This window comes from Rhamphochromis sp. 'chilingali' (assembly GCF_963969265.1).
Source record: "Rhamphochromis sp. 'chilingali' genome assembly, chromosome: 1".
NCBI classification, from domain to species: Eukaryota; Metazoa; Chordata; class Actinopteri; order Cichliformes; family Cichlidae; genus Rhamphochromis; species Rhamphochromis sp. 'chilingali'.
The window spans coordinates 57,910,544-57,936,186 of record NC_137929.1 but is presented as its reverse complement, the minus strand read 5'-3'; the positions used below and the strand labels follow the sequence as shown (position 1 = coordinate 57,936,186).

The window sequence follows — 25,643 nt, the reverse complement described above, 5'->3', positions numbered from 1 at the left end:
GCCACAAACCCCGCTGGAATACAAGACCACTAACTGCACGACAAAACAAGGCAAGACAGAGCTCTTTGTCTTTGGGGCTCGTGAGGGAAGTCAGTCAAAGCTGAGGAAAAGATTCCTTCACCTGAACTCGACCAACTTCGACTGATTCCTTCGCTACCCTTTTTATTGTCAGCAAGCAATCATTCATGAATATGCAATTACAAATACATGTGGCATTCTTAAGCAGCATTTCTGAACAACAACTACAGTGTCCGTATCCTGTGAGTGTAGGTGCATGTGTGTGTGTTTCCAGCCATACTATACATAGACATATGACCTCTCAATGAACTTAAACTGTATGCAGAGAAGCAGAAGTAAACATCTTGCTAAACTATAAAAACAAGAACTTGAAATGGGTCATTTAAAGGTGTGAAGTCTTACAGTTTGAGATAACGAACAAGACAGTCTGGTTTCTACAGCTATAATGGAAATTATAACGTCCAGGCTGCTTCCACTCATCTCATGGTACCCAAGTGTACACAGACTCTTATCAGACCTAATAAGGATAAGATATTTTATCAGCACACAAATGATTATATATCTAAGCATAAATGATTATATGTTTCTAAGCACAAAAGACAATTCCAACACTTATTGTGTGCAATTGATGTACATATTTTTTTTTCAAGTTAATTCAACAGATTATTTTTTTTCAGTGTGCCTAAAAATAAAATAAATAATTACTATGATTAGAAATATGATTATGTACAATATCAGCATGCCATATCTTCCCGCAGTGTTGGACTGGAGGTCATCCTGATTAATCTGACGAATAGGGTCATCTGAAAAACTGAGGGAGAAATCAAACATTCAGCAAAGATTAACGGAAGGCACCATAAATTTGATATAAATGATGTATATGCTTTGAAATATTATGTAAGTAAAAAATTATTATATCCAACATTGTGCCGTGGCCACCAGGAATCTTGGACTTCTTCATCTTCCTTGTAGCGTTCTGGAGGTCATCCTGGTTAGTCTGACAGATGGGGTCAATTGAAAAGCTGAGAGAGAAATCAAACATTCAGCAAAGATTAGCAAATGGCAACAAAAATTTGGTATAAATGATGTATATGCTTTGAAATATTATGTAAGTAAAAAATTATTATATCCAACATTGTGCTGTGGCCACCAGGAATCTTGGACTTCTTCATCTTTCTTGTAGCGTTCTGGAGGTCATCCTGACTAATTGGACGGATGCGGTCAATTGAAAGGCTGAGAGAAAGAAATCAGCAAACAGCAAGTGAACTTCTGAACTCAAATATCAAATCTACATCACTCAGTTCAATCATAAAAACTGCCTCCTCACTGGGAAAGTAACAGGTGTGTCAGATTCACAAGAAAAAGAAAAAAACATTTCAACTAACTGGCAAGTGTGTGCGTGATTTGTCCTAATGAACATGAAAAAGTTAACTAATATCATCAGCTCTGAATGTTTATTTTATTAATAATTGATAATACCTATATGCATTTTAAAATATGAAACGTCCTGTCACTGCACCCACTCTAACTTGGAAATACCAAACACCTACGTGTCAGAATCCATGATTTCTCGGAAACACAGCAGTGCTGCCTCACGACAAATCTCTTTGAGGTCACTTCCTGAGAACCCCTCAGTTTCCCCAGCGATGTGGCTGAAGTTAATCAGTGGATCCACCTACAAATGAGGAATCAATCAACTTCCAAAAATCTGATCAAGCAGTGTGAGCTTGAATTGATTGTCAGAAGAGTGTGACAAAGTGAATTTTACATGACAGCTCCTGTCCTGTATTTGAAATAGCTCTGCATAAGTGTAGCAGAAGAATCGGAAGAACTAGTTTAATTTCATTTCCCTCCACCACTGAACTTACACCATCATTTTCTTTTCCTTAATTACTATTATTTCTCTTTCCCTGTTCTTCTCCTTTTTCATAGATGTCATTTTTCCTTCCTTCGTTATATTCCTCTCCTTTTCCTAGCTTCTTTTTCCAGTATTCTCTCCTTTTTCCTTACCCCTCTCCTCCCTACTACCCTGTTTTAGTCCTTTTCTTTAGTCTCTTCTCCCTTTCATTATTCCTTTTTCCAATATTTCCCTCTGTATCCCTTTATTTTTCCATTGTTGCTTCCTTAATGCTTCCTTGTTTTCTTCAATTCCCCCTTTCTTTTCCTCCCTTGTATCCCTATAATACCTGATTTTCCATTTCTTGACCCCTTTTCATTTTCCCCTCAATGCCTTATTATTATTTTTTTCAATTCAATTCAATTTATTTATACAGTGCCAATTCACAACAACAGGGAGGAGGAAAACAAGATGAAACACATGCTGTGAAAGAGAGCCAGAAATTAATAACAAGTATGATTCAATGCAGAGAGGTCCACGCATAGTGAGTGAAAAAGGTGATTGAAGAAGAAACACTCAATGCATCATGGGGATCCCCGGCAACCTACGTCTATTGCAGCATAACTAAGGGAGGATTCAAGGTCAACTGGTCCAGCCCTAACTATATGCTTTAGCAAAAAGGAAAGTTTTAGACCTAATCTTAAAAGTAGTAGTAGTGTCTCTGTGTCATCTGCATAGCAGATAGGCATATGCTATGCCTTCTGATGATACTGCCTAAGGGAAGCATGTATAATGTAAACAGAATTAGTTCTAGCACTGAACCCTGAGGAACTCCATAATTAACCTCAGTGTGTGAAGAGGACTCTCCATTTGCATGAAAAAAATTGGAGTCTATTAGATAGATATGATACAAACCACTGCAGCGCAGTACCTGTAATACCTGCAGCATGTTCTAATACCGAATTTCCCAGAGGAACCCACCCGAGGGATTAATAAAGTTTTATCTTATCTTAATTGCTTTAATAGGATATTATGGTCGACAGAATCGAACGCTGCACTAAGGTCTAGCAGGACAAGCACAGAGATGAGTCCACTGTCAAAAGCCATAAGAAGATCATTTGTAACCTTCACTAAAGCTGTTTCTTTTTCTTCACTCTTACTTCACTCTTTACTGTTTTCTTCAACTTCCTGTGCTAACTGTATTAAAAGAGCAGAAGAAGAACCATGTTGGTAAAATAATGTAAGATCATAAGGATTAATATCTCAGTCACATGACTTTTTCCCTTCTGCTGTGAACCTACCGTCTCATTTTCCAGGATCAGTCTGAGTATCTGCTTGCGCTGCTCAAAGTTCTGCACGAAAAAAAAAAACACACTGTCAGACAATTTCTGTTGCTGTCATTTTAATGATATATCATTAGACAAGCACAAAACTTCTTGGGAAAAAAATGTAGCAATGCTTTTCTTTGGGTTTGATGTCTTCTCTACCTTATCACTTCTAATGTGGTGATATTATCTGAGTGGTGACATAGAATACTTGAGAGTCCTGTGCTTTAACAGCAGGCAAAAATAGAAATGACTGTGTGATGATGTTGCCATGCCAGGCAAAGCGATCAATTCAGAGGGTACACTGCTGTGTCAGTTTCCATGTTTGTTTGTTTTTCTTTCTTTCTTTTGTTTTTAAAAAACAGTCAGACTTATTTTGAAAAGGACATACAGGCAGCTTGATGTGGATCTTGGTGGGCATCCTCCTCAAGATGGCAGGGTCTATGTCCTCAGGACGATTGGTGGCTCCCATAATGATCACCTGACAAAGTACACTTTCATCAGCTTTACACACAGAGGCTGAAACTTCAAACATCTTAAAACTAAGAACAGTATATCGATCATCTGATTGTTTATGTTAGGATTCACATATAGTGCATACATTATGGAGAGAGAAATATGTCTCAAAAGGGTTGAAAATAGGAGTGGGTTTTAAAAAAGAAATAAAATCAATGCCCAATTCTAATCGATTTTAATTTGAATAATCCGATATGCCAGAATCTCATCTTAAAGCTCACAAAACTATTTTAACAACCACCAAACAGTTAAAACAGCAAACGATTAAAGAGCAGGTAAACAGATTCCATATCAGATTCTCAAACAGTGGGTTTTATCAATTTCTGACCAAAATTAACTGAACTAGGAGCAAAAGTAGATCAAAACTATGCTTTACGTTAGACGTAGGCTGCCAGGGATTCCCATGATGCATTCAGTTTTTCCTTTCCAGTCACCTTTCTCACTCACTATGTATTAATAGACCTCTCTGCATTGAATCATATCTGTTATTAACCTCTGTCTCTCTTCCACAGCATGTCTTTATCCTGTCTTCCTTCTCTCACCCCAACCGGTCGCAGCAGATGGCCGCCCCTCCCTGAGCCTGGTTCTGCCGGAGGTTTCTTCCTGTTAAAAGGGAGTTTTTCCTTCCCACTGTCGCCAAAGTGCTGCTCATAGGGGGTCATATGATTGTTGGGTTTTTCTCTGTATCTATGAAGCGCCTTGAGGCGACTTTTGTTGTGATTTGGTGCTATATAAATAAAATTGAATTGAATTGAAGATAAATGATCATAGCTATAATATTTTTGATTGAGTCAAAATTGAATTGACTTGATTGGCCTGCTCGGGACCTTTTGAATCCGAACTGAATTAGTGGTAGAAATCAGTGATGATGTACAAACATGTCTAAAACTACACGTACCATCTATTTTGCTCACCTATAAAACCTTAAATACTAAGAATCACCTGATATGCACAGATCATGTTGCAGGGTTTTGAGACAAATTTAACGCTGCCAGCTTTGCACAGATCCAGAAATATAAGCTGCTTTCCAAGTCCCAGTGTAAAACTTGGACATCTAGGCTTCCACTGGTGATGATCTGTTTTTAATCAGGTTTAGATGTAGGCATTTGTAAAATAGTTTTACGTGTGGTCAGATTGCTTCTTATTTGCGTGTGGATTGAAGCATGCGCTCACGTGTCCTCAAACATTACACACAAATCCCTGTAAACATTTGTGAATCAATTTATGCTTGTGGATCACATTGTACGCATTTGCAACCCTTTTGAGACAAATTCCCCTCCATAACACATCCACAAGTCAGTGAATCTCTTGAGACTCCATACTGAACCCAAGCTATTCCGACGTGTGCATACCTGGCACTGGTGGTCTGTTTCTAGTCCATCCCACAAAGTCATAAACTGAGCCTTCATCATAGCTGTGGCTTCATGATCGGTGCTGGATCGATTCCTCAGAAATGAATCTGTTCAAAAAACGCAGAATAGTTTTATTATTTCAGTTCGGATTTCATTGTTTGAAAATGTTTAGTGTAAATTTCCGTTTACATTTTTTGCCTGCGTATTGTTAGAGCTGGGTATCGTCACTGATTTCTAGAATCGATTCAATCCACGATTCGATTCAATTCAATTTGAATTGGGGAAATTTTGCCTCAGACAGTCAGAAATATTATAATTCTGATCACGTATCAGTACATTTCCATATTTTTATATCTATAAAAAGAAAGCTGACGCTTGCGAGACTTTATCAGAGGTGTGAGCATCACAGCAGATGCCTTTGTGTTAAAGTAGCTGAGGATAAAACACAGAAAAACATGAAGGTGATTTTCCTGGCCTGGGATTTTATAAAAATATTCTGCAGTAGATCAAAAACGAAAGAAAACCATTGATCACCATATGAACATTAGCTGATTCTGTAGAAGTGAAGCAGAGCAAAGTTACAGAGGTTTTATTAGAGACACAGCAAAGTGTTTTGCAATTTTGCATAATTTTAAAAGGATTAAGACTACGTCCACACGTACCCGGGTATTTTTGAAAACGCAGATTTTTCTATGTGTTTGCACCTTTCGTCCACACGTAAACGGCGTTTTCAGTCACTGAAAACTGAGATTTTTAAAAACTCCGGCCAGGGTGGATATTTTTGAAAAATCAGTTTTTGCATTTATGTGTGGACGGGAAAAACGGAGAAAACGCAGCGTCAAAGGTGTGCGCATTTTTTGACGTCACACTGTGCGCCACGTTATTGTTTCGGTGAAATGAATTTCTACAATACTGTTACTGTTAATTGTACTCTCTGCAGTGTTTAAATGCTTACATATACACACACAGTTACTATCCCTCCACACATACAACTCGGTTCTGCTTCTATGCCCCAGCTTTGTTTACTTTTTCCCACCGAGGCTTGTAGACTTCTGATTGGCCAACATTTCTGCACGGTTAGGAATATATCGCCACCTGTTGCTTTGGCATGTTCCTAGCAGCGTTTTCCTTCATTTCTGCCTTTACGTGTGGACGGGATTATTTTTTAAAACGAAAACGGAGAATCTCCGTTTTCAAAAATACCCGTGTACGTGTGGACGTGGGCTAAATTTGTTCAGTATTGAACAGCAGAAATTAGGTTTTCTTTTCGGAAGTAAGTAAAAGGAAAAGTCCTTGATCGTGCTAGAGAAGTAAACCTGCGACTAAACCCATTAAAGAGCAAATTCCGGCTGAATCAGGTCAGTTATGTCGGACACATTTTCTCAAGCGAGGGGCTCAAAGCAGACCCTTCCAAAACAGCCGCAATCAAAAAAACAGCGACCGACAGCGCTGTAAGAACAGTAGACTTGTGTGTAACAAGCAAGCGAATAATGCAGAATTAAACAGATTATTAGACGGGAAACTGTTCTTGAAGTACACTGTGTGTGTGAGAGAGAGAAAGAGAGCTGCGCATGAAGTGTGATTTTATCATGGTAGAAGCAAAACAGCAAAAGTAAAAAGGAATTCATGACGATGTTTATGTGAAGCGTAGTTTGGATCATCTTTTGCGGCTGGTTCAGTCAATATTGTTTGAAGAGAGATAAAACCTGCAGCTTCAAGATGAAATGCAAAAACGGTGTGAACACAAAGCGTGGACCCGCCGAAACATCAGAATCAGCGAGCTGTCGGCTTTCAGCCCCGACCGTGACCGTGCTGCCACATCTCACTGATTCTGATCCGTGTTTATGTCTTTGTGCACAATCAGTGTACCTGCTCTCATTTACTGTTTTAGCTGTTTGGTGGTTGTTGAAATTTTGTGAGGTTTAACCTGAGATTCTGGCATTTTGGGCAAAATAAATTCATATTGAAAAATCGATTCAGGATTTTAATGAATCGATATCACGTTATCCAAGCCAGAATCGATTTTAATCCATAAATCGATCACCTACGTATTGTCTATGGTATTTGTCAAAATGCATATAATTAAGGCCAAATATTAAAGCACATTAACATCTCTCTTTGCACTGGTTGTGCAGACCAAGTTCACTAAAAGCAAAATCGGTTTCTTTATATTTTTAATTTATATTTTATTATTACTATTACTATTATTACTATTTTGTTTATTTAAAAAGCACATACCATTGTTTAGAATTTTCTTATGTCAAAATTTTAAGGTAGAGTATGGAAATATTGCCACTAAATGTTATCAGATTGTAGTCAACTGAAACTTGGTTTGTTTTAGTCAACTTAATGTGTGTGTGCGTGTCTTGTTCACCTATCTCGTCAATGAAGATGATCGTTGGGGCTAATTTGGACGCCAATGAGAACACAGCAGCAGTCAGTTTCTGGGACTCTCCGTAAAATTTATCTGTCAGCGTGCTCGGCTTCAAGTTGATGAAAGTAAAGCCTGCCTCTTTTGCTGTCGCCTTGGCAGTGAGTGTTTTACCACATCCTGGGGGTCCATACAGCAGCACACCTGTTGTGAAGACAATGGGAATATACACTGGTTAAAATATTGTTTGTCACTTCTTCCCATTTTTCATTTTTTATTATTTCTGATTTTTCTTTCCTTCTTCCTTCCTTAACATTTTCCCTGCACTACTTCCTTCTTTTTTTCCCCCTTAAATCTTAAATATTATTCAGAGTCAGTTGCTAAAGACCCCAAAGAAATATGATTGGCTACCCCTATTTATTTTAAAGCTTACTTTATTTTATATTATTTTGCTGATTGTTAAAAAGCAAACTACTACAATAAAAATACAAAACATCCCTTTTCCCATAATAAATCTGTAATGACTATAGGGCAGATGAGGCACATGAGCTTGAAATTATATATTTTTATGAGTTTTCTATACTGATTTTACTTCTGGTTAAATTTTCTAAATACACGTGTACCTTGCTCTTTCTACTAAACTTCTTTTTGACCCCTTCCTAGCGTCCTTCTTTTCCCTCTGTTTCCAACCTTTCTTTCTTCAATTCAATTCAATTCAATTTTATTTATATAGCGCCAAATCACAACAAAAGTCACCTGAAGGCGCTTTATATTGTACAGTAGATACAGAGAAAAGCCCAACAATCATATGACCCCCTATGAGCAAGCACTTTGGCGACAGTGGGAAGGAAAAACTCCCTTTTAACAGGAAGAAACCTCCGGCAGAACCAGGCTCAGGGAGGGGCGGCCATCTGCTGCGACCGGTTGGGGTGAGAGAAGGAAGACAGGATAAAGACATGCTGTGGAAGAGAGACAGAGGTTAATAACAGATATGATTCAACGCAGAGAGGTCTATTAATACATAGTGAGTGAGAAAGGTGACTGGAAAGGAAAAACTCAATGCATCATGGGAATCCCCCGGCAGCCTACATCTATTGCAGCATAACTAAGGGAGGATTCAGGGTCACCTGGTCCAGCCCTAACTATATGCTTTAGCAAAAAGGAAAGTTTTAAGCCTAATCTTGAAAGTAGAGATAGTGTCTGTCTCCCGAATCCAAACTGGAAGCTGGTTCCACAGAAGAGGGGCCTGAAAACTGAAGGCTCTCCCTCCCATTCTACTTTTAAATACTCTAGGAACAACAAGTAGGCCTGCAGAGCGAGAGCAAAGTGCTCTAATAGGGTCCGATCTGAACCGTGAGATTTCTGATCCGTTGGACCACTATAGACCATGCAACAAAGTTTTCCAGCTGTGGGAAAGAGTGTGCACTGCAAGATCCATTTTCATTAACCGCTTCAATTAAATGCGGCCAATGAGGTATGCAATTTGTTGGTAGAAAAATAAGATGTCTGTTTGTGACAAAACTGTTGAGTTTATGTTAGTCACGTGTAATATGTTGACATTTTGTAAAGGTCAAATTGTGAATGTTTTTATGTTGTTGAATAATATAATTTATTGTTTATTCTCTATGAGAACAATTTACTGTGGAAATTGACTATTTTATGTTGTTTGTACAGTTTTCACAGCATCGTTGGTGAGACCTTTGTGCAATAAATGCCAGTGAAAATCAAGAACGCCTTGTGTCCGTTTTTCAACTTGGAGGGAGTTACAATATTCTTTTAACTCTGTATTCTGGCACTCCTGCTGCCCTCTTCTTGTTAGACCTGTCAGCAGCCTTTGACACGGTTGACCATGATATCCTGCTATTAATTATATGCTGGGCTAAAAGGGTCTGCTCTCCAGTGGTTTTTGTCCTATTTATCAGGAAAGCGTTTTTATGTCAACATAGGCCCCATAGCTCCAAAATAGCCCCTCTTAATTATGGTGTACGTCTAGGCTCGATTTTGGGTCCTGCCTTGTTTGCGCTGTATATGTTGCCACTGGGGTCTATTTTCTCATGGTACAACCTTTCATTCCACTGTTTTGCAGATGGCTTGCAGATCTATCTGCCTTTAAAAGCAGGGACAGACCAACTTCAGCTACTATTACGCTGCCTTGATGACATCAAACAGTGGATGTCTTTAAAATTTTTAATATTAAATGAAAACAAAACAGAAGTTGTCATTTTTGGTAACTTCATTAATAATCACATTGATTATGTGGGCCTATTTTCCTCCTATTGTAAGACAAATGTAAAAAACCTCACCTTGATGGTTCCTTCAAACTGTGTAGGCAGGTGAGCGCAGTAGTCCAATCCAGCTTTTTTCATCTAAGACAACTAGCCAAGGTAAAGCCATACCTTCCAGCTAATGTCTTTGAACGTGTTATTCATCTCTTTATTGCTTGAATACTGGGCTACTGCAATTCTTTGTACTTTGGTCTGGACCAGGCCTCTATTTATCGTCTCTAGCTGGTCCAAAATGCAGCTGCTCGTCTGCTAACTGGCATTAAACGGAAGGAGCATATAACCCCAGTTTTAACCTCTCTATACTGGCTCCCTGTTTCTTACAGGATATCAATTTAAACTTTTTCTTTTTGTTTTTAAGGCACTTAACAGCCAAAACCCCTTCTTACCTGTCTGAGCTTCTATTTATTTATGCTCCAGAGAAAACCATGAGATCCAGTTCAAAACTAATGTTATCCATTCCACGGAGTCTCATGTTAACAGATCTTTCTCTGTGGCAGGTCCTAGACTTTGGAATAGTCTTCCCTTATATATTAGATCTGCACAAATACTTGATCTCTTTAAATCGTTACTGAAGACACATTTTTATGGTCTGGTTTTTAACACACTTTGACCCAAGCATTTTGGTTTTAACAGTCTTAGTTATTGTTTTAGTTGTTTTTATTGACTTATTGTATTTATTTGTTTTGCTGGCATTTTACATTTACATTACTTTGTGCCACACGGACTGTTGGAAATGTGCTATATAAATAAACTTGACCCCTAAATATCATGTTTAACCTGAGTAGCGTAATACCGCGGGGGGTCTGAAAATAATGTGCCGGGAGTTCGCTGTTCTCGTCGGTTCTAGTGAGCCTTGACCACCCAGTCAGCTGTCGCTTTTCTACTCTGTCTGAGCACTGAAAACGCTTTATTTATACAACAAATTCATTCACCCATTCGCCCCCATTCACACTCCGATGGATGCATCGGAGAGCAACAGTATCTTGCCCAAGGCAAGACTGGAACAGATCGAACACCAACCTTCTGGTTAGTGGCTGACCTGCTCTACCACCTGAGCTACAGCCACCCCAGTCCAGTCTGTCACCGCCCTCTTATGTCCACCCTTGGAAAGAACATGTCTGCTACATCTTCAGAACAAAAGTAAACTTATAATCTTGGAACTAAAGTAAAAGAGTGCAGATGACAATATAATCAAAATGGAAATTACAGCAAACAACAAATGTTTATTGTTTATATCTAGTACAGATGTAATGCAATGATTAAAAGCTGTGCATCCTATGTAGATTTTGATTAAAGTTTCTGTGGGTGCCCTGATTAAGGCAATTTTGTATCCCATCTAAGACCCATTAGAATCAGGCAAAGGCTGATGCTGATAGGAATCCTGAACAACAACAAAAAAGTGAATGATTGCTGACCTTTGGGTGGCTGCAGCAGCCGGGATTCCCTGAACAGATGTCTGTTCTGAACGGGGAAGATAATTTTCTCCATTAGCTCATTGATCACCTCCTCCAGACCTGCGATATCCCTCCATGTGATCTGCACACAGGAAAAAATCTGGATGAATATTGCCTGCTAGCACTGATGGAGGAAAAAAAAAAAACACACTTCCTGTTTGTGCCAGTACTGGGTACTGTCAGTTCTCTGTTGTTTATATGTACAGCTTCAGTTTAAACAACACATAGCGTAAAGTGAGATTACCTGCATGGCCTGCGGGTCAACCCGGTGAGCGTCAATGCGCTGTTCATATGCAGAGAGTTCAACATTTTTAGCTTTATTCTGACCTGTCCTCGTCGTTTCCTGAAAGACGCAAAACCAGAAACAAATCAAAGACTCAGCCTGTGCTCTATCTCAGCATCATACTGTCCTCATCAGCAGGAGACTTTTTTTAAATAAAACATACAGGATGAAATGTGTATGTGTAGGTTCTCAGTCATCTGGGTCATGGCAATCTAAGGAGCTTGGAAAGAAAAGTAGCTGGTTTCCCAGTTGCTTTACTTTCAATCTCCTTAGGATACAGGATGAAAGTTAAAATACACCAAAAAATGGATCATGACGGACCAGTACAGTGTCCACATCACTACAGTCATAGCATCAATCCGACAGACTCTCAGTGCAGGACTCACAAAGTCTTCGTGAATTTTCGTACCCACTCTTCCTTAACCTCTGATGCTTTCATCAAGGTGAAAGAAAAGAGGTTTGGAAAAGGTGATAGGAGAGATTTCTGGAACCTACATAGTTTTGGCGACATCCTGTTAAAAATGTTCATCCTACTGTAAAACCTTCCTAGCAGATCTGATTATGAGCAACTTCAATCCATTCTTTTTAGATATTTGTGCTCAGACTGAGTGATTCAGAGTGGTGCTGACATTAACTGTGTTTATGATTGTCTTCTTTATTGTTTGCACAAAAGCTTGTTCTGTGTAGTTATTACTCAAGATGTTTTTAAAGTATAATTCTAAAAATGTCATTATCTTTACAAATCAAAAGAAAGGCACAATTAAATATTCACTGAAATGATCAGTTAATACCTGCACATCAGCAAATCTGAGATTAAACATGAAAAAGAATCAGAAATCATTTGCATTAAGGTGAGACACAAAAATATCTGAAGACAAAACCTGTTGCAGTAAACTTGGTTACCCCCTCACCTGCCTGTGAGGCTTCTCCCGCTGCTTCATGATATATGAGTATATGAGATGGCTTAGGCCTAAGCCTAAACTCAGAAAAAGAGCGATGCCTCCAACTGGTGCAAGGTTTGGTGCCATTGTCACTTCAAAGATTCTGAGACAAAAACAGGTTTACACAGATATTAATGTAGAAAATGCAGGAAGGTGAATACAAACGGCAGGAATGAGACAGCTCACCACCTGACCTTCACTTTCTCACTCACTGCTTGTTATTACTGTGCGGAAAACAAATGCTTTATGAAGGACAGGAGTCTAAAAAATGCCCATTCATCTAGAGTTTTACAAAGTTCAGGAAGAAACTGAGAGAAATTTTTTTGAGATCAGCGGTTTACATGGATGACTCAAAACTGTGGGCACTGTAGCGGCAACCTTCGGTCCTTCTTTGCCGCTTCTGCAGGACGTAAAGTTTCTGACTCGTGCTCTTGTTAAGTCGCTTGGATGCCTTCCGGTAGCAAAAACGAGGCGAAGGAAAAAAGGGGCAAAACATTTATTTTCCATACAAATCGAAAGGTACAAAACAAATGCCTCGGGTGGGAGCTCCGTTTACATTCCCTTTATGTTACAACAAAAAAAACATTAAAACGGCGACGGTCAGAAAACTGTTGCTCCACGTCCTGCTTGCTTACCGAACCTTTTACCCACACCCCTCCGCACGCGGGCCAAATACGCACCCCCTTTACGACATCTATCAACACTTTACAACAACAACAGACTAACAAAGCAGGATTAATTTATGGAGCACAGCCTATATAACCTATATAACATATATATAACATAAAATGATCAAGATTATAATAGAAACTTAAAGATCATGACAAATACTTAAATATGCCATGATGTAACTGAGTAAAATATTGGCCTGGACTTGGCTCCAACAGGCAGATTGCTAAAAATTTTGGTTCTGTCCAAAAACTCTTCACTTGTTCCTCACGCTGAGTGTTTACAAGTGAGCCACAACAATTGTTTCTAAAAATAACAGGATTTTATTGAAACAGAACACATTAACTGAATATTAACTTAAGTTAATATCTGGTAATTTACATATTAACTCCTTGGAGGATGTATCTATTCAAACAAAACACTTCAATATCTTACTCTGTGTATCTGTGTATGGACAACAAAGACCGAATAAACACTTCATTTATAGCTGGAAATACACTGTGAGGCCAAAAAAAAAGTCTGTACCAAAAAAACAGGTCACACAGTCTAATATTTCGTTGGACTGCCTTTAGCTTTGATTACAGCACAAATTCAGTGCTGACATTGTTTCGATAAGCTTCTTCAGTGTCACAAGATTTATTTCCATCCAGTGTTGCATTAATTTGTCACCAAGAACTTGCATTGTTGATGGTAGAGTCTGAGCGCTGTGCCAAGCCTTTTCCAGCACATCCCAAAGATTCTCAATGGGGTTAAGGTCTGGGCTCTGTGGTGGCCAATTCGTGTGTGAAAATGATGTCTCATGCTCCCAGAACCACTGTTTCACAATTTGAGCCCGATGAATCGTGTCATTGTCATCTTGGAATATGCCCATGCTATCAGGGAAGAAAAAAACTATTGATGGAATAACCTGGTCATTCAGTATAGTCAGGCAGTCAGCTGACCTCGTTCTTGGATCACATACTGTTACTGAACCTAGACCTGACCAACTACAGCAACCCCAGATCTTAGCACTGCATAGGGTTGGGCTATATCATACCGTTCACGGTAATACCGGTGTAATGTTGGGCAACGATAGGAAAATGAAATATGGCAATAGAATATGGGTAAAACGCGCATGCACAGTGCCTTTGTTTACATACGCACATGGCGGCGACGCAGAATGAGAAGAGTGAAAGTGGATCGTTGAATGAAATGGATGAACCAGAATTGGTTTGTAAAAATGCTGCAAGTTCACTGGTGTGGAACTGGTTTAGCTTTCGTCCGTCAGATACACAACAAAGCACTATTTTTGGTAGCGTATGCTAGCGGGCCGTCGTTATTGCCGTGTTTTTTGGAAAATACGGCACACTTAAAATCAATCCTTTGATTTTTCTGAAAATCGACAGTGCCCCTTACAATCCCGTGTGCCTTATGTATGAATTCTGGTTGTGTTTACTGATCTCGAAACGATTTTATGTACACGGCGCTCGAAAATCTGTCAAATGTTTCAGTACGACTTTGCTAAGCTATGAAGCCGCAGCACCGCTTGATGGATTGTCGGAGCATTACAGCTATCTTAGGCAGGAGCCTCGCGGAGTGATACGTACTGTGCTTCAACATAATATTACCGTATTGTGTGTGTGTAACCTCTTTTTAAGTTTTGTGGATATTATACATGGTTATGCTGAGGATATGTCGGCCAATTTCCACTGGAAATGCCTTTTGGTTAAACTGACAGCAAGGAATTTGCATTTGCACCGTTAAATTTTCTATATAACTTTAATGCACATTAAAAAAAAAGCTGCTTGTTTAAGTGAAAATACATTGATGGTTTTTTTTGCAATAATAAAGTTGAGGAGTTGTAAAGTATTTTGTCTAGTGTCAATTATATTGTCAGTTATATCGTTATCGCAGATTTTCAAATGTATATCGTGACGTGATGGTCATATCGCCCTGCTCTAGCACTGCCCCCATACGCTTGTACAGTAGGCATTAGGCATGATGGGTGCATCACTTCTCTGCCTCTCTTCTTACCCTGATGCGCCGATCACTCTGGAAAAGAGTAAATCTGGACTCATCAGACCACATGACCTTCTTCCATTGCTCCAGAGTCCAATCTTAATGCTTCTACACAGCTTTTCAGTCCCAACCCCGTCAGTTCCCTCTACATTGTGCATGTGGAAATGCTCTTACTTTCACTTTTAATCAGCTCTACTGTTGTTTTTCTTTTCCTTATTTTTCTTCAATTTGATTTTACTAAATGTTTAAGTGATCGCTGATCACAAGCATTCAGGATTTTTTTCTGACCACACTTCTTCCTTGAAATCGATGGGTCCCCACTATCCTTCCACATTTTAATAATGCTTTGGACAGTTCTTAACCCAATTTTAGTAGTTTCTGCAATCTCCTTAGATGTTTTCTCTGCTTGATGCATGCCAATGATTTGACCCTTCTCAAACATACTAACAGCTTTTCCACAACCACGAGATGTGTCTTTCGACATGGTTGTTTATGAAATGAGAAGCAAGTCAAGGAACCAGTTGGAGTTAAATAACTTGTTGCCAGCTCAAAGATAATCGCCCATGCAGTAATTATCCAATATGAGGCTCGTACCTATTTGGTTAGTTAAATCCAGTTGGCGTCTTTTTTTGGCCAGGCATTGTATTTTACTGTGAATGATGCAACATTGGGACAGACTTATGTGAACATCATGAGATTCAGAGTCCTTATAATACTCATATAATTAACAATTAATTTCAAACAAAAAAATCTAAAACTATTAGCATTTTCTGAACATTTGATTCAATGTTAGTGACAGATTGCTATGCTGAAAGTGAAACAAAAATAGCCACAAGGCTAAGAGCTTCACAACTGTCATTACAAAACAGAAACCTAGCGTCTTTAGTAGCCCTTTAGGGACATTTTTCACAGGACGCTCTTAAAATGACCGGCACAAAACAAGGCAACACGCCGTGGCGATGTGAGATTCGCGTTTTGTAGTCTAACTGTAAGGTTGTCCGTAGGTTATCCTCTTTTCCCAAGTCCTTAGCTATTTCCACTCAGCTGGATTGAAACGCACCAAAACTTTAAATCAACCAGCGTGACCTGGGTGTTTTGACACACCTCGGAGCACCATCGCTTCATAAACCCGACACACAAGGATCGCATCCCAGTATTATCCACTACAGGGCACACTCCACATACTCGGACATACTGAATATGTGACACTGAAGAAGCTTATCGAAACAATGTCAGCACTGAATTTGTGCTGTAATCAAAGCTAAAGGCAGTCCAACGAAATATTAGACTGTGTGACCTGTTTTGTTGGTACAGACTTTTTTTTTTTGGCCTCACAGTTGTATATATATATATAAACCTAACAGTTGCAAATATATATTGTGTATATATATTGTGTTTTATAAAATTAAATCTCACCTACAGAGGCAAAACACGAAGACGTCAACAAACAGCAGTCTCCAGCAGAGTCATGCAGCAGAGATCGTTTAGGAGAAATCACGTGACCGATGCAGCTGAGGTGTGGTACGGCGGTGACTTTCCAAACTAGGAAGCGGCAACGTTCATCTTATTTGCATTCATGCGGTTCGCCGGTTTACTTTTTTTTTTTTTTTTTTTTTAATGATTTGGATTTCTTAACATCATTTTGACCTCAGTTGTCATCCTCGTTAATTATGTTCCAGTTCCTTTCTGAAGGACTCTAGGTTTAAAATGTGTTTCTTGTATTTTTATTTGCAGGTAAAACGTATTCTGTCCTCAGATAGAGGTATACAAGCACTGTCACACTTAAGTTTTTCAATTATAGATTCATCTGTTGCATTCTTGTATTGTTATGTGTCGTGGTTGAGCTTGCTCATATGAAGCCTCATACGGTCACTACAGTCGTTACAGTGCCAAAAAAAAAGACTAACAATGAATTTAATATTTTAAAAAAATGTCTTATTTGGACTTATCTGTCATGTTGGAGCAGTAGCGGTTTTTGGGCGACGTGGGTGGTTGCACATGGGCGGCATCGTGGTGGTGGCGGTATCACGGGTATCGGCAAAAAAAAAAAAAAAAAAAAGTTACTCGGAGGCTACTCATGCTGCTCCGACATCATGCCAGCGCATTCGGTGGATTGCATAGGCACCGATCGGTTTTCTATCGCCCATTTGCGTTTGTGAGGTGCGCCTGCTTGAAAAGCTCAAACACACACAACAGGTGCCGAGAGGAGACAGGTGGGAGCGCAGTTGCTAATAATCACGGGGTAAAGACACATGGCATGTAGAATTAAACTCAAGCACACAAGACAGAATCAAACAGGAACAAGGGAAACTCAGAAGCAGAACAACACATACAGGAACAACAAAACAAGAACAACAACATAAGCCACATATCAAAATCCAAAAAAGTCCACAACAGAAACAAAATGCTGGAATAAAGGCACAGGGAATAGGAAAAGGCATAGTTCTAGACATTTCAGGATGTTCAAACTCAATACGTCCAATTTATCGTCTCTGAAGGAAGTCACGTTAGAGTCACGTGTGTTTACGCTGCTGTAGGGTGACCATAAATAAGTGCGTCATAACTAAAGCGGTGAAATCTAAAGCAGGTCTGAGTGTTTAACAGGTTCAGTTCTTGAATGATCTCCACAGAACAACACAAACATCTCATCATCAACCATCAGCTACATACTAAAGACCATCATCAGCCAAAGGACTTCAAAATGACGTCACTGTATAAACATGTATATTGTACTATGGAGGAGGCAGCATTTAGCTGTAGCCTCCAACAAACCACAGAGAACTTTGTCCACCTTTGATTGTCTTTAAGTTGTGTTGGAGCCACAGAGAGCAAATCTTTGTTCTTTATGGAGAACCAGTGAGGCTGTTTGGACTTTCCTATAAAACATTAGTGCAGGAGTCTCTCAGTACATCTGTTTAAAGTGAGGACGAATAAGCAGCAGAAACAGTGGAAACATAGATGACTGTAAACAGAGTACAGGAGTACTAGTACAGGAGAGTAACTGAGTGTAACCGGTGTGATTCTGCGTTGTGTCTGATAAAAAAAAGGTAAAAGAAAGAAAGGCCTCCAAGTAAATAATTTGCCCATTCCAGCTCCTACGACCAAATACAAACAGTGGGGAAGAGGGTTAGCTCAACCCACCACAACTTCCAAGCTAGCAAGGAGTATATATTCATGCTAGCATTTATGGTGCCTAAAACACATTTATGATACACACATACACTTATAACATCTAACAAAAAAACAGGCATAATGATGACAATAATTGAACTAAAATCACAATCAGAAACATCCGAGTGGCTAAATATGAATTATATGTGTGTTTTAAAGTGTTTTAAAGTGTTGGGAAAGAAATTACACCAACCTCTCCCACAATTGTAGAAAAGGGGAGAGGCAAAGGGGTACACTGTATTTATAGGGTTGCACCAAAGAAGAAGAAAAGAATGAGGAGGGGCTCTAACTGATAATGAACATAACTACAGGCTTGGAGGTCCTAAAAGTCAGGTATAAAAGGAGCAGTTTGGGGGTTTAGAACACATTTTGTGTAATTATAACAATGTGATTTATGACCCTGTTACATGAGTACACTTCCTGTTTGTGATTGAGGTGATTTTCTTCTTTATATTGCGTCAGATAAAGTCTGACAGCTTTTGCTTCTTCAGATGATGAAACACATGGAATTCATTTAATTTCATGTGTTTTTACAGATTGAACCAGACAACAGTAAATCTAATGCCTCACACTAACTCCACATGACATCCATCTGTAACCAGCGGAACCAGTTAGTGGTTATTTCACTAACGCTCACATATGTCAACCTGTCAGATTACCTAAAAGATTTGAAGATGTCATATTAAACACTTAATGTTATTCAGAAGGATCTGAAAAAAAAATCAAGAGATCCAGTGACTGATAAAAATAAAAAATAAAAAAAAACTGTAAGGTCAGTATACCCTGTCAGTTTCAGAGGAAGAAGCTTTGACTGCAGTTGTATGATATTAATCTAAGTGGACATGTGTTATAAAGAGTATGGGTTGAGACTAGCACTACAAAACAGCAAAAGAGGGAGACTCTGTTACTTTAACCCTGTTTTTGAGTTGGTGGTGGTCAGAGGGCCCGGTGGCGCCAGTGTCTGGCAGCCTCGCCTCTGTCAGTGCGCCCCAGGGCAGCTGTGGCTACAATGTAGCTGCCATCACCAGTGTGTGAATGGGTGGATAACTGAATGTAGTGTAAAGGGCTTTGGGGTCCTTAGGGACTGAGTAATGCGCTAAACAAATACAGGCCATTTATCATTTACTATTTAAAGAAGAGACTGATTATAAAAAATATAGCTGATGAATTTTGTTGATGTCTTGAAGATTTCAGAGTCATTTAGCCTCAACTCTGAAACATCTCTAAGAAAGGATTGTGGGAAACACTGAAGAGACATGACCGAGGAAGCTGGTTCTGTTTTGTATCCAGAGTGCAGGAAGTGTTGCAATCTGCTGCACAGCTTCCAACCACAAAACCATCATGGCGACTCAGTGTTCTCTGCTGTCTTACAGGGACAGGCCTAAACGGTGATTTAGAGTCAAATGCATTTAATTTCCCTTCTTATTCACACAATGAATTTTTGCTAACTTTTACTAAATACTAACAGAGGAGGTTGCTGATTTGTAGACTGAGCTGAAAATGTTGTTCACTCAACTGCAGATTGGAAAATCACAACCAAAAATGTGACTTTAAGTTTAATTTCCCCGATTCAAATCGAATTGAATCAGTTCTAGAAATCAGTAATGATACAGTAACGATTAGTAAAGAAAATCAAGTTATCCAGTGACAGATTTAAAAAAAAACACACAAAAAAAACCCCAAAAAAACTGTGAGGTCAGTATACCCTGTCAGTTTCTCAGCAGGTTAAAAGGAAGGTTTGTTATAAAAAACCACGAAGTTGCACAGTTGTAAATATTTGACAAATGAAAAAATCTAATCATAAAATATTTAAAAGTTTAAAATTTGAAGGTAAAGGTGCCTCTGTATCAAACACCCACAAATTAAACTAACCTGTATTTCCCTGTCAGCTGTTTCATATAAGACATGCCCACCTTTGCTCGTCAACTGTTTGAGATGCTGCAAGCCAAGACGTGAAAAACAAATACCTCACATTCAAAGATAAAAGAGAGAGAAACTATTTCACTGAGACAAGTAAATATTAAATGAAACACCACACAGTCTGTGAAATTTGAGGAACTTGATCAAAGTACTATTAACAGTTTAGACACCAATAAAAGAATATATTTTCCTTAACAGTACAAAACACTTCACTACATACATTAACTTTAACAATCCTTCAACCACCTAAAGCTCACAGACTTTAGTCAACCTGTCAGGTTCATTTCAAACACTTACTGTTGTTATAAATCTCTGAAACCCTCAAACACGCTTCTGATCAACAGGATGGAAAAATGCTGCACTGAAAGATTTTTTTAAAAGTGTTTGGTCCATGTGCCCTGTTGTTCATTATTAGGTCAAAAGGAACTTCTTTAAAATTGATTCTCCAGAAGCAAAAGGTTGAAGAAAACTAAACGGTTGAAAAAATAAAAAAACAAATTATAAAACTTAACAAAGTTAAAAATCTAAAAGAGACCTCTGAATCAAGCAGCCACCAACGAGGAAATGCATCTGTATTTCCTTGTTAACCTGTTTTACAAGACAAAACTGTGACAGCAGTGTCACCATAGAAACCACCGTCTTCTTCTTCTTATTGGCTGTAAGCGTGTGTATTTGAAAAACAAATATCACAGAGAAATCTCTTTCACTGATCTCAGTTTGATCCAAGCAAAAGAACTGGAAACAACAACCATACAAGACAGCAGCTGCTGTCAGCCACATTATTAATGATGATTATTATTATTGTTAGTGCTCACAGACACTCAGCAGTAAAGGTTTAATATATTAATGATCTCACTCAACCTGCCACTGACATTAAAAGAAATGCAGTCATTAAGTTCTAAAACATAACAGCCTCAAAGTCTCTCGAGTGGATGGAAAATTAAAAAATAGGAAGAAGAAAGAAACAGGATATTTTAGTTTCATCATAGAGTGGATTTCGATGGAAATCACACTGAGTTTGCAATAATGCTGCATAATAATAATCATCAGTTCTCTCTTTAAAGTTGTGTGGAGGTGTTCAGCAGAACTTGCAGCTTTGTGGACGGTAAAGAGGCATGTTTGTGTCTCTGTCAGTTTTCTGGAGAAACTGGCTCAGAGTGCCAGTACGTGTTGCTCAGTACATTTTAGTTTCTTTTTGTGTCTGTTGTCTTTGTTCATGAACTGTCTGATTAAGTGATTTGATTCCAATCTCAGTGCAGCAAAAACATCTTAAATGTTGCAGTTTCTGTGTCTGCGAGTCCATCAGGGTCGCGGACAAAGAGCAGGTTCCTGTGATCAGACTGATGTTCTCTGTCGCTACAAATAGTTCAAACAACTGAAGGAAAATAAGTGCAAGTTACATTATTCTAAAAAGTTTTAATTGTTTTAGTTCACTCTTCTGACAGGATGGAACAACTAAAATGTTTAATGAAACATAAAACACTTTGTAAGGTCCATGTACCCTGTTGTTTTTCCACTGACCTAAAGGAACATCCTTAAAATTGATTCCACACAAGTAGAAAGTTAAATAAAATGTTACAAAACTAAAAACCAAAAGCTAAAATATAACAAGATAAAAATCTAAAAGTAATAAGACCTCAGTACCAACAGCTATCAACAAGTGAATGCACCAGTTTATCCTTGTTAACCTGATTTACAAGACAAATCTTAAACCTGTGCTAGACTATTCATCACAGCGTAGATGCTGGAGGCGTGTTTGTGTATCTGTCAGTATCCTGGTTAAGTTGGATCAGCAGTGAGGGTCAGAACTAAATGTTGCTCAGTACATTTTTTCTTTTCTTTTCTTTTGTGCAGCTGTGATTACAGATGTTCTTCTGCCTTCAGAAACCATCATATGTGAATCAAACAAATGACAAAAAGACTTTCTGACCAGGTGCAGACCAGCAACAGAAAATAATAAATAAAAATAGTATAAATTTTATATTAAGAAATCATATTGTAAGAACCTGCTTTTTTAATTTGATGAACATATCAAAACTTAGATCCATGTGTCAACAAGTGAACTTTTGTCTGTACTGCTGTGGAAATTTTTGAATAACCTGCAACACGCCCAGTGAGTCCAAAGTAGAGAGAAACATCCCAGCCAAAACAGCAGGATGATGGTGATCTCTGACGATGGGCACCATCCTCACATCTTTCATACACGCACAGAGAAAAACATTCCACATTGCCCATGTCACTTGTTTTATGCTTAGCCCTCACCTAAAGCAGAAGGAGTCTAACTGTCTGTGTAACATCTCCCATGAACTCACAATGGCCCCAGTGTGTGAGTGTTTGCAGTTATTTATTTGTAAAAAATGTTTGGTATCATGTATGATTTTCATTCCACTTCTCACGTGTACTCCACTTTGTGTTGGTCTTTCACGTGGAATTCCAATAAAATTGATTCATGTTTGTGGCTGTAATGTGACAAAATGTGGAAAAGTTCAAGGGGGGCGAATACTTTTGCAAGCCACTGTATGTGTCCACGATTGTATGCTTGTGTTTGGGTGCGACAGTTTTTCTATGTGTCCGGTCGAGTCTCTCTCCGGGAACATCTCAGGACCCCCCAGGTATGGAGGCCTCTGTCTCCCCACCACACTCCCTGCCACTGGCTGCTGCCCTCATCCGTCAGTGTGTTGGTGGTGTTCGGTGCTGGGTGCTCAAGTGTGCACCTGTCTCACTCCCAGTGACTGCTTGGTGGGACCTGGTGACCGGGGCATGGGTGGGACCCCTTGGGGAGGTGGGGTGCCCTCGGGGCTCGGTCCGCTCTGGCACAGTTGGCTCCCGGCAAGGCCTGCAGGCTTGCCACTGCAGCCCTGTGTGGCTTCTGCACTGTGACTGCAGAAGCCACACGTCTGGGGCTCTCCTCAGCACTTTCCAGGAGGGTTATGCGGTTGTCTCTTTCGGTGGTCCTGCTTGGGCTTTAGCATTTTGGGGTCCTCTAGATGTCAGGGACCTGGGTCTCCTTCATGCCTGCTTCATGCTCTCAGGGGCAGGGCTATGGCTCCCTACACCCTCTAGTAGATTGTTACATGGATAAACTTTTTGAACAGACTACTGAGTGTTTTTGAACACTAACACAGGTGTACACACGTGTGTTTACAGAAACAAACTGTATCTTCCTTCGCTGCTACATCAAAGCATATCTGGCACTGTCAGCCTCACCTGCTGCTCAATAACATTTAATATTTAGTATTTACTGAGACTCGACCAGACACATGCACCATACACAGGTTAGGCAACATCAACAATACTCTCCTGTGGTATAGCCTGAAAAGCATTAATAGAGTCTGGCTGGAAAATTAAACAGTCCATGGGAACAGGATGGCTAGCAGGCTAAGTACCAGGAACTACATAGTCCACATATGTGAAAACATGAAAGTCACTTTGAAGATCCGAAGTGATAATTTCGCTAGCTTGTTGGTCAGCCTCACACACACACACACCAGATTCACTGACATCTGTATAGTGCTCAGAAACATTTAGGTCAGAAAACACTGGGTTCAGCAACGAGATCCTGACCCACACTGTCTAGCGCAGAAATGCAATGTTTCTGAATATTCCAAGTTTAAATGGAAACAAAACAGTCCGTAGAGGGATTGTCGCTGGAGGGAAGCATAGTATCTGTCAGCAGCGAAATACAAACTGGCTCAGTGTTAACTGGCTCAAGCAAAACACTAGGTGTATACTCCGCTGGATCAGAGGCACAGAACTCACTCTGGGCTACATTAGGAGCGAAAACTGAGGAGTCGAGTGAAGTGAACATTTAGTGTGTGAATCAGTTAATTTTGGCAGAATGTAATCCACAGAGGAAAACACGGCTTTACTCATGACGGGTGTGTTATCATGTCCGGTATCCGAATGCACCAACGCTGAACAGTCACTCTCTCATCAAGGACAAAGTCCATCCTACCCGTTGTGTCTGCGCATACGCACAACACGAAATTAAGTGGCGAACCGTCCTACCTTTGTGAATATTAGCTAGAAAAATACTCTGACGCGTAACATTAAGTGCCAAACAATCCTACCTTTGTGGATGTGACCTACAAACATATTCTGATGGGCAAAGTTAAGTGGCAAACTGTCATACCTACTTAAATTTGTGCTGGAATTATTCTGTGACAGCAGAAATGTGCATAAACTTATGGTAGGAAACCATCCTCTGTAGGCGAGTGGCTAAAACCTCCTGGTATTCTCGGTCTGGCAGTGCTACCCACCCTTGGCAAAGATTTTCCACCATATAAACTAGGTCCGCTCAGCGGAGGGGTTGTGAGCTGCTGGGCCCATGTCTGGTCGCGTCGTTCTGTCATGTTACGGCTTTGTGAAGGCAGGAAAAAGGACCCAAACGCAAAACTCACAGAGCAGGACATGAACTCAAAAAGCACAACCCAGACATGGGTGGGGAAACATGGAATAAAGCTTAAGTGAAAACACACAGGAACTCAGAACTATAAGAACACAGATACACAGAGGGAGCCACAGGAGCAAAGACACGAGGAAATCTAACCACCAAAAGCTAAACATAACAACCTAAGGACTAGGACTAAACTCTAAACTAACAAGACGGACTCAAACAAAATGACAAAACACAAGAAACTGAAACCAGACTTATTTTACAGTACTAAAAAAATCGTTTTTTATTTGTATTTATTTGTTTAAAAAAGTAAGTGTACTTGTTGTACAGCATGACCTCTGACTTCACAAATCTCCAGATGTTTCTGTGTCAGTTTGAGATGTAGAAACATCTGTGCGGGTGGAGCCAAATTTCACTTTTATTAGGATGCCTCATCAACGAGCTGCACTCAAACACAGGACTGAGACTGACAGTGATGACAGGACCAGAGCAGATGGACTTAAACAGAAAGCAACGCAGAAACTCTTCATTTCTTCACCAGGCTCTTATTCTGAAACTTTAATAGAAACACAGCACATAAGGAAACACCACGTAGACAAAGCACCTGGCCACCTACACATTACACCTACCCACCTGCCCATTCATCCAGAAGAGTATTTATGAGGTCACATACTTTCTGTCTTTATTCTAGTTCATCACAAGGTTTGATGGGACTGAGGTCAGCACTGCAGGAGAACACACATCAATGAAAGCAGAGCTGTGAGGAACACTAGAGTCTACTGAAGATGGTCAGACAGACAGAGATGAAGATGACTTTATGGTTTCTTGTTACAGGAAAAATGATTCTATGTTTCTTTACCTTCTTTTAAATGTACAAAGATGCCTTTTGTCTGCCCTCTGCCTATGGTTAGATTAGTTTAGAATTATCTTTTTAGACTTTCCCAGCAAACACATCTTGTTTCTGGGACATATTGTTTTAGATTGTTTTATCTTCCCTAGCTCTCTGCTGACGAGACTAGCACCATATATGGAGTTGTTTTATTTTATCTGTTTATTATTTGTTATCCTGTTCTCACTGTCTCTGTGCTCTGTGCCTATAAAAATTAC

At 39.5% G+C, this 25,643-nt stretch overlaps 1 protein-coding gene across 2 annotated transcripts; it reads right to left on the bottom strand.

Moving 5' to 3' along the window:
- LOC308392853 (outer mitochondrial transmembrane helix translocase-like) lies at nt 1-17,240 on the bottom strand. Of its 2 annotated transcripts, none has more exons than XM_080876133.1 (12): nt 16,466-17,240; nt 12,353-12,485; nt 11,403-11,501; nt 11,120-11,240; nt 7,423-7,623; nt 5,049-5,155; nt 3,572-3,661; nt 3,157-3,207; nt 1,569-1,693; nt 1,153-1,251; nt 942-1,040; nt 1-829 (listed from the first exon to the last, which is right to left on the bottom strand). In XM_080876133.1, exons 2-12 carry the CDS (start codon nt 12,467-12,469, stop codon nt 682-684), a joined length of 1,257 nt encoding a protein of 418 aa, XP_080732259.1. In that variant the 5' UTR covers nt 12,470-12,485; nt 16,466-17,240; the 3' UTR covers nt 1-681. The 2 variants fall into 2 exon arrangements, with proteins under 2 accessions (XP_080732259.1, XP_080732260.1); XM_080876134.1 differs by having other exon boundaries at nt 16,470-17,240.
- Nucleotides 17,241-25,643: the final 8,403 nt, after the last annotated feature.

Excerpts from the sequence above, each read along its gene's own strand:
- LOC308392853 (XM_080876133.1), bottom strand. The coding sequence starts at position 12,469 with ATGGCACCAAACCTTGCACCAGTTGGAGGCATCGCTCTTTTTCTGAGT. Across the intron at positions 3,208-3,571 it reads AGATCCACATCAAGCTGCCT|AACTTTGAGCAGCGCAAGCA; the intron begins GTATGTCCTTTT and ends TTTTTCGTGCAG. Across the intron at positions 1,694-3,156 it reads TGATCCTGGAAAATGAGACG|GTGGATCCACTGATTAACTT; the intron begins GTAGGTTCACAG and ends CCTCATTTGTAG.